The following is a 10172-nucleotide window of genomic DNA, read 5'->3' on the forward strand; positions in this document are numbered from 1 at the left end:
GTATGTAAATAAGTTAAACAGATCAAAGTCGATTAATTTCAAGCTAGCAATGTTGATATTAACCCATTTAACTAAATTAAATAAATCGTGTCAACTCAAGTACCAGTTAAAAACTCAACCCTAGCTTACACTTTTAGGTTAGGTTCAATTTGGGCTAGCATATTAGGTTAATGAACTTTGTCGATCTCCAATATTAACGGAAACAAAATCTCTGAACTTTCCAAAAAGTTGACTGGGACTCTAAGGACATGTTTGGTTAGTGGCACTAAATTGCGGTAATGAAAATGCTTTTTGGTACAAGTTTGTAAAAATATTTTATTGTTAACATTCATGGTAATGAAACTTGATGTCAAAACATGTATCTTCCTTTACAAATTTCCATTACTACACAATACTATCTTCCTAAGTGGTAATAATAGATGACAATGAAATTTTGAGAAGAATATAGGTGTATGAAGATAAAGTAACATTACCATGAAAAAAACTTCACAAATTTACACTAGAAACCATTACCATTACCACTATTTAATACCGCTAACCAAACGGGCCATCAATGCTTAGACAAAGATTTAGCAATAGCGAGAAATTTGGAATAAAAAAATCGAAAAAAGATGACAGGTGCACTAAAGATGGTGTTTTATTAAGGTACTAGCAACCGTTACATTCCCGAAGCGGATACAACAGTACTCTAGAAGGACAGAACACCAGCAATAAAAGACCTTTTACAATGCCTATAAGTTATACATACTGCAGAGTCATAGATCCTCAGTATTCTGTCATTCTAATAAATAAAAAATACTGTTCTAAAAAAAATGTAGACAACTCACTCAAATCATCTTATAGCTAGCAGAGAGACCAGCACACAGAACCAGTCTCGTTTCGAGTCCAATGCTTAACGCTGCAACATGGAACGGAAACCCGCAAACATCAACTGGTGCAATTTCCCCAAAAAAATCCAAGTGTGACAGCTAGAAGTACGCCACAGTAGGATACTAGCAGAAGAATTCATCGAGCATAAGCCTATGATGCGAGCACATCATAATGAATTCTCCAGCCATTTACTGTAAAAAAATCGTCGTTTTTCCCATATGTTACTTTACATGGTTGTGTTTTGCTTTCTTTACCTTCAACTTTGCTTTCTTCGTAGCAGCTTCTTGAAATACATTTGGTCCTCCAAAAGTATTCTTGAACTCCCTTACCTTCTTTCTTTTACCACGGTCATATTCTTCATCCCTAGAAAATGTATCAAACAGACTAAACGTTAAGCCAAAAAGAAAGGCGTATGAATATTGCTCGACGCTCATAATTATACAGTAATATAACGTAGTTATACAAGGTTAGTGACCGGAACTGATGGACTGATTGTCAATTATATTATCCAGAACATTTGAAGGTCTTAGCTAACAAGCTCCAACACGTGTAGCTTACAGATTAGAGATGCCACATCCAAATAGAGAACCCCACAAACAACCACACACTAAATTAAGAGAATAATAAGACAACATGCAAACAAACTCACCACTCATCCAAGACGTGGCCAATGCTGAAAGTATCCTGTCCATTGGATTCCATTTTTTCTGAATAAGACAACACACCTTTCCAGCTTCCAACTGAAACCCGAAACCATGAAGACTACCATCAATTACAGGATATTCAAGCTTCTGAGCAATGATGGGGACCAATACAACATAAACAATAAAGCACAGTTGAGCAGCAACAGTAAAACAAGAGTGCATGTGATAAATCAGTACTTCAATGCTGCATCTACAATTAACATTGGGAAATCTGTTGCTTAGTTAAGCACTGGAACTTAAGATAAATAAATACCAATAGAGGTTTCGAAGTTATATATATGTACATGTAAATAACATAGATATCATTCCAAACCTCTGAAGACACTATAAACCATAGAAATCAACAGTATTAGGCTTGGCTGATGATTCAGTTAACATATTTTGGCTGAAAATTATTACTCACCAGCTGACTCCTCCAGTGCTTTGGTGGAAACAATAGATACTCCATTTTCCAGTTGAAAATTGGGTTCTTTCGAGCATGAATTATTAACATCCTTGCCATTGGTTCCCAAAAACACTGCAGTACTTTCCTGAGACAGCTTACAACTTGCTGGCACAGTTTGGGTAGACGAGATATTGTGTTTATGCCCGTCATTTAAATCCACAATTGGAAAGTTCTGGTTCGAAGTCATGGCACAATTCTTGGAAGTACCTTTTTCTCCTCTAACACATGTATTGTAACCTCTCTTGCGGAAATTTTTAAAACTACCCACAAGATCAGAATCAGAAGTTGATGGACCCATATCTGCAAGGACAATATCCTCAGCAAGCAAGTGCTGTTGCGTAACAGATTTTGAATTATTCTTCGTCCTTCTGAATCTTTTCCTCTTCCTCAAGCCTAAAGAAACCCCAAATAGCATCTTGGTGCTAAGATGCATCCCAATCTTAGACTTCAAAATCTGCTTCATCAATCTTTGCCGAGGTGTGGTTTCAGAAGATTTTGCACGAGACAATCCATTAAAACTTGGACTTTGAACTCTTGGTTTGCTAGATACCGAGTGAATGTCAGACATGGGATCTGAAGGTCCATCCTTTACAAAAACGAGTGCAAGAAAGCGTCAATGTTTCTCCACTTGGTGAGAGAACTTTTACTTTATTTGGGGGAAACGGGGGGGGGGGGGGGGGGGGGGGGAGTCAACCAACGACAGATACCTTGATGTTGCCAATCACATCTTGAGTTAACAGTTGTGCAGCAGAGTCTTGAACTACTGTCTTCGGCTTACCATCATTTTTATCATCAGTTTTTTTTGAGCCTGCAGCAGAACTGACCTGAAAATGCAAAAAGATACACAAGCCTCACCAACCAAGCAAATTAAATTGCACCCGAAAAAAAGAAATGAAGAATTAAATTATGATGTCTAGGTCAAATATAAGAACTACCATGTGAGTATCTTTGTTGCATAGACCATTAGCAAGACTTGATATGCATTCAGGAGTTGACACCTTCTCAACTGATGCTAAATTCTTCTTGCTGTTGTCATCACAACCGGCCACAGAAGCTGTATCTTTGATTCTCTTTTCAAAAAGATCACCACCACTACACTTAGTTGCTAAGTGCACCTTTCCATCATATGAATTTTCCTTCCTCAAAACAGAAGACTCTGATAAGACTGTGCTGCTTGATTTCTGATTCATCTCTTTCTCCAATGCAATGTTGTTTGATGAGGTGTCTTTTGATGTATTAGGTTGAGCCAAAACTTCAGAAGCATTAAGGCCTTCAATATGCTTTACAGCCAGACCAGATGGAATACCTTCCTTTGAGTTCATGTCAGCATGACTAATTTGAGAGATCTTGACACCAGGGATGGAGCTTGAAGCATTTCGCATAGTTGTGATCAGATTTTCCTTGTGAACAACATCCATTGCTTTCTTAGGGCCAATATTTTTCCTATCACGGACATAAAACAACATATATGCTTTCTGCTCCATGACTGTCTTCTCACTTACTTGAATAACCTGGTCATGTAAACATGAAACAAAGAATCAACAGGAGTGATCCAGGACCCACCAAACTAACACCCATTTACAAATCATTACACTAACAGTTTGATCTATTCGGTAAAAAGGGCACGTGAAAACCTAAGATATTCAACCATATACCAGTCCTGCTTATTTTCCCAATGAGGAAAGATCAAGTTACAAAAGACAGCACACAAACACAAGCTTAGACACCAGGAAGCAAAATCATAATAGATCTATGCATCAGCATCATGGGGCCTAAGTTTCAAGATGCTCCTACCCAGTGTCTACTGTGGATCACTCTCTACCTCCCAGAAAAAAAGCCTTAATATCCCACATCTTGTATTTATGGCTTTCACATTCAAATATTCAATGGACTGGTATCGCTGTAAATGGTGCATTTCGATCTACCACACACAATCTGAAACTTAAGTCGGGAAGGAAAGGGATACAAGGTGATACTGCTAAAAAGATTACGAGTACAACCACTGAAAACTTCTTACGATAGCTACTCCAGTATTATAATGATAGCCTCTACATTTTTTTACTGTATTTTTCTCTTTTTTTATAATAAAAAAAAGAGTAATACTTAAAAGGCAAAGTTGATGAAATGCAAGCAAATGCCACTACGCCTAGAATGAAATTTATCAAGGATAGTAGCAGACATCTTTCAGCTGGGCTCAAACATCAAGCCTGATATAATCCACGATAAAGTTGAGTGCCATTGCTATTCGAATAATTCAACTATAAAAAGAAAAAAGAGTAATACTTAAAAGGCAAAGTTGATGAAATGCAAGCAAATGCCACTACGCCTAGAATGAATTTTATCAAGGATAATAGCAGACATCTTTCAGCTAGGCTCAAATATCAGGCCCAATATAATCCACAATAAAGTGGAGTGCCATTGCTAGTTGAAAATTTTAACTAATTCTATCCACAAATAACTCTGGTACAAAGTAAAACCCACTATTCTCATTCTTACACATGACTTGTCAAAAGTTGACACTCAATATTGAAGATAATCCAACCTATATAATCCCTTCATTGCAGAAAGAAGAGATAAATTTCTAAATTCGTACATCCAAAATATGGTAAAACAACTCGAACAATGAATTGATGACATGTGGAACTGACAAATATAAACTCCAGAAGACAACTAGCATCGCCAAAAAAATTCCTTAATCCAAATCCAAAATTCAAAAGAGTAGCTGGTTGTCGTATCGAATAAGATTACAGGTGCTAACAAAGCAACTTTGAAACCAATTTTACCCTGCTCAGGTTGAGCTTGTTACGTATTAAGTTCAACATACCCTTGCTGAACTCATGATGTTATATTATACTCATAACTCACACCTGAGACCGAGATAGCGAGTTTCATTTGCTTAGAACTCTAGGAATTTTAAGTTCAGCTTGAGCTTAAAATGGTCATTAGCATGCTTAGCACAAGCACAACCCATATCCGAGGACAAACTAAATCAGGCCGATAGATCTGGACCCAAACTCAACTTCATATCAAAGGACCAAACAAGGCCATGCCGAAGTATATACCCAGATTTACAGTTTGAGCTTTGTCAAACTTTACTTTAATATGCGCCTAGCTTACGTCCTTTTCTTATCTACCAATGTGGGACTTCAAGTTTTCAATCTTATTCATTTGTCAAACTTTTGCTTTATTTGGCCCCCCTTAGCTTCCATCTTTTATTTCCTACCAATGTCACTGGTTAATGATGGAATATGAATATGCCCTTTCCTCTCCATATTGTTGTATAAACATCCACCCCTTGCAAATATATCCTAATTTAGATCACATGTCAAAGAATTGTTTGGTTAATATTTTCAACACTTTTATATATGAAAAGATATTTTGCTACTAGTCATATTTAGCTAATGTGGGTATTGTTCAAAAAGAACTATAAAAAGAAATACTTCCATTGTTTTTCTAATATCAAATATCATTTTAGGAAGTTCTCTACTACTAACAAAGTTGATATTTTTGGCAATATATTCTCCCTTTCTTTCTCCTAGCACATAGGGATTCTTTTTTAACTTTATCTATCTCTCTCCTCTCCTTGGTCCATGTGAACATTTAAACGTTGGGAGTACTAAAAAAAGGATGAAGTATTTAGACCAAAAGTTACTCAATTTTTTATTTCGAAACTTCGGCCTCAAGAGTCTCTACTACCAAACTATAACCAAGTGGCTTTTCAATGGCACAAAATAAACACCTCTTATCAAACATGTCGATGGTGCAACAAAATCCCTTATTATTTTGATTGTTGCTAAGGTACACGTTTAAAGAGTGTGTATTACAACGCACATTGTATTAGAACTTCAAGGTACCAAACATGATGGTTGTTGCAAAAGAAAAACATCACCATTCATCATGCTTGAGATTTTAGAGGCATGAGAGGTGACCTTTCAATGGCACAAAATAAACACCTCTTATCAAACATGTCGATGATGCAACAAAATCCCTTATTATTTTGATTGTTGCTAGGTACATGTCTAAGGAGTGTATTACAACGCACATTGTATTAGAACTTCAAGGTACCAAACATGATGGTTGTTGCAAAAGAAAAACATCACAATTCATCATGCTTGAGATTTTAGAGGCATGAGGCATCTAATAGCACCTTAGCTGACAGGCTAATACTATGTTCCTTACAAAAGGTCATACTCCTAAGGCATCAAGTTGACGGCCCATTGGCTTACCACACCCAAAGGATTGCTAAGACCATGTAGTAAGGTGCAAACAACACATGAGCCAAGTCAATACATGACATGCAGCCCATAGCACAAAAAAAAAAAAGAAATTAAAATCACTCCTCCAAAGGCCTTTGCCAGCATAAAATCTCAGATGACTCTGGTCAGTTCTTATACATCCAATATCAGTAACTCCAACTTCCTTGAAACATAGGATATTTACTTCAGCATATAATTATCACAGTACTAAACAGTTTGAGAAAGAGATGCATGACTAACCTTGTTGTCATCAAGTGAGTACCACAATCCACTTGAGGTGCGTACAAAAGAATAATAGTGACCGGAATGCGTGCTCCACCCAGCGTGAACCAGGACTCCATAGAGTGTATAAGTCAACTCACCCTCCTGAAAGGACAAAATATATAGCATTATAACCAAAGTCTAACATGCATAATTTACCAGTCCTAAAGGATGATCTAGTCTTCTTAAAGCCTTAAACCACCTCTACCACAAATTTGAATATGGTATTCTTCACATTCTTATAAGTGTATGGTTCTTTGTTGAAGGGAGGATGCCATCATGCCAAAAAGGACTAATAACAATCTTCAATTCATAGAAAATATTCCAAAGTCCAGATGGTCTCTGTAAATTCATTCCAGCGGACACGCAATACAAAAGTATCAAATATCAATAATTCCTCTTTCATAAGCAAGTATGGGATTCATAGAAGTGGATCTCAGATAGTTTGAAGTGTAACCGACTATATATTGGTGATCAAAAAAGCTAAAACCCACAACAAAACCTGAGGTTACACATAGTGATAGTAGGGGCCATCTTCAAAACAACATGCCAGATTTACTATAAACGAAGTAGATACTCCATTCTAATTACGAAAATGGCACACATTTAGTTATTCTTCATAACTAAAAACCCTTCGTATTTTAGGCATTCAACTCTTTGTTCGACATTTAGAGTTCTTTTCAAAATTATGAAGACTTCAGAACAATAAATTTCTACATATTGTAGAGTGCAAACTCTATCTATAAATTTGTCAAGTGATCACTTCACAGAGCCTAGAATACGACTCCTAAACAAAATTGAAGCCACAACCGATTAAGAAAAGATCTGCATATTTTCTCAAGCTATACGAAGCACTAACTTGATAATCAACAAAAGAAGGACACCAATGAACATACATAGGCTCCACTGACAAAAGGTTTGAGATTCAATCCGGAGCCAAAATGCACTTTCTTGTCAATCTTTTGCCCAGCAAAGTGACGAAAACGCTTAAGATGGACAGTTAGAACATAAGGTGCTTTGTATACTGTGAGCTGTTTAAGCGCCCTAACTTTCTGTTTGCACCTTTCACACTTGTACTGTTTCTCTCCACCATCCAATTGCTCAGCTGCAGTGAAGTGCATGAGGGCCTTGTACACCGAATCTGCCTTCATTATTTCAAGACTCAAGTCTAGGAATGGATCGAACGTATCCGAACAATGGGAACACTGCATACATTTCACCTGTAAATTAGAGAGTAATACATCAGATTTAACATTACACGTCAATATTACCCTTCTTGCATTAGACATCATATTGTGGTCAGCGAACCCTGAAACTTACAAAGTATTCACATATCTAACTACTCCCTCCTTTTTACCTGGCTGCGTAAACGACCCCCAAATATCTTGTGGACCAAACTTTTTTCATAAGCACCTGCCGATTCAACAGGCACACCTGAAGGTAAGCAGCACTTGTGCATTGACTCCAGCAAATGTATCATGTACTCATGTGCATCCTCTTGTCTTGCATTTCGAAAGTTCCGTGATATGCCTTATTGTGAAGTCAAGGAGCATAAAGCATACGATATCCCTCTGGACTGGGATGACAAACGCTAACAAGAAATCCAGAGAGCGATAAAAAAAGAGACTTGATGCAACAAAAGAATGTGATTCAGCTTTTTTAGAGCTTTTAGGATATCTTTTGATTCTTAGCATATAAACTAAAATTTAAAACTCAAAAATTAATCCTACCCACTAAAATTAAGCCAAAAAGAAGTATAATAAAAAGTGAATTCAAAATTTTAAACCTCAATGGCTTTCCATCACAAAGAATAACCTCTAAACAACTGACATGAACATCAATCACCCACAGAAATATCATGGAGGTGATATTACATAGTCTAGCCATATGACCAAACAAACCAATATCCCACAAGTAGTAGACTGCACAGAGGACCCTATTTACCATGACAATGGCATCTGAACTTTACAATAACAACAATGAAGAATCTTTCTTCCATAGAGCATCATGCAGACACTTCTACATTCCAAGTAAAAGTCAAAAGGGGGTAGCATAGATCACAACGGTGCTTAAGATAAAAGCATACACAATCATCATCAACTGCACAAAATTAGCTCAATATTCTAAAAGGATACATCTCAAGTTTGAAACAAGATCTTTAGGTGCTAATATTCTCCCAGTCGATTGTAGGGCACGGTTAACATGTTTCTGTATGGCACACAGCGCGCAGAAACCAGCAACATGGCCTACATCAATAGCAAGAATGTTTTAATCATAAGAATAAGTTAGCTGCAAAACTTGAAATGAAAATAAAAGTACACAAGAAAGAACAAAACAGCTTTTGCATGAAGTCTCCTGCAACAACGGGTACAAATTATAATTTCATCATTGTTTTGTCCAACTTAAATATGTACACTTTCTGAATTTGTAATATGGGAATGTGGATAGATATATAACCTGTAGCAATACACACTTCAAAAAGTAATGATCATTAACATCGTACTTAAAAGATAAGAGATGTTAACTTTAAGAGATTGTAAGGTGGAAATGTGGATACAAATATACCGGTGGCAATACACATTTCAAGCAGTATTAATAGTCAACAATCCATAGCGTTGAGAAGGAAGGGTACCATAACCGAAGAAACTCACAAGTATTCTGATGCTTGCCACTCTGCAAATATGCTACTAACGGCTCTGTATAAGTGAGACACTGTATTACAGAGTTAAGAAAACATGTATTTCCGAGATTTTCCAAACCAGCACCCTGTCAAAGTAATGCCTTAATTTTAGACACAATACATGACATTCCAGATAATAACAAAAACAAGCATTTCACAAGCACTCATACAATAATATTACATAGAATCATTCAATAAATCAGAGAAAAATGATGTAGTTATCATTGATCATATATTAAATGTGCACGAACCCAGATTACAAAAAACATCAAATGAGAGAGACCCACAATTTTAAATCAAACATAAATGACTAAAAGAGATTATTGGAAGGCTTAAACATCACAAAAAAAAAAAAAAAAAAAAAAATCATTCAAAAACTCAGAAAAAAAATGACGAAAATATTGTTGATGGAAAGAAAAATGTGCACAAACCCAGATTACAAAAACAAAATATGAGAAAGACCCGCAATTAAACAAAATTGACAAAAGAAAAAAATAAAGGTCATTAGGTACAAACTTACAATCCTACGAAAAGGAATTCGAAACCCAAAATCAAGATCAAAAGCGGCATCAAAGAACTCAGAAGTGTCATGCTTTTTACTAGCCTGTGAAGAAGAAGACGAAGGATGAGGTGGTTGAGAATTAGGATGATGATTAAAAGGAGAAGAAGAAGAAGAAGAAGGGTTCAAAGTTTCGAGCTTAAAATTGGAAAAATTGTTGAGGTTGTTGGAGAAGGAAGAAGAGAAAGGTTTTCTAGCTAAATGAAACTCGATGCGACGATGTTGCAGAGAAGGAGGAGGAGAAGCGTCCATTGATGAAGCAGACACGCCCTGTAGTTTTGCTGCGGCTGATAAGTGAGAGTGGGAAAAGAAGAGAAGAGAACGAAGGGGTTTGTTGTTAGGGTTGGGTTGTCAAATTTCAACCAAAAACCAAAGACCAAAAACCAAAAATAATAAT

General features: G+C 36.5%; 1 protein-coding gene across 1 annotated transcript; it reads right to left on the reverse strand.

Annotated features, from left to right (window-relative positions):
- Positions 1 to 619: 619 nt before the first annotated feature.
- On the reverse strand, positions 620 to 10155 carry LOC104899052 (ubiquitin carboxyl-terminal hydrolase 23). Its single transcript, XM_010686184.4, is given in 12 exon segments — positions 620 to 1124; positions 1127 to 1233; positions 1520 to 1610; positions 1978 to 2605; positions 2727 to 2843; positions 2955 to 3530; positions 6516 to 6641; positions 7433 to 7756; positions 7894 to 8066; positions 8672 to 8782; positions 9188 to 9302; positions 9737 to 10155. Coding segments are annotated over 12 exon segments (2763 nt in total). The 5' UTR covers positions 10028 to 10155; the 3' UTR covers positions 620 to 1020.
- Positions 10156 to 10172: the final 17 nt, after the last annotated feature.

Source organism: Beta vulgaris, chromosome 7 (genome assembly GCF_026745355.1).
Source record: "Beta vulgaris subsp. vulgaris cultivar EL10 chromosome 7, EL10.2, whole genome shotgun sequence".
NCBI classification, from domain to species: domain Eukaryota; kingdom Viridiplantae; phylum Streptophyta; class Magnoliopsida; order Caryophyllales; family Amaranthaceae; genus Beta; species Beta vulgaris.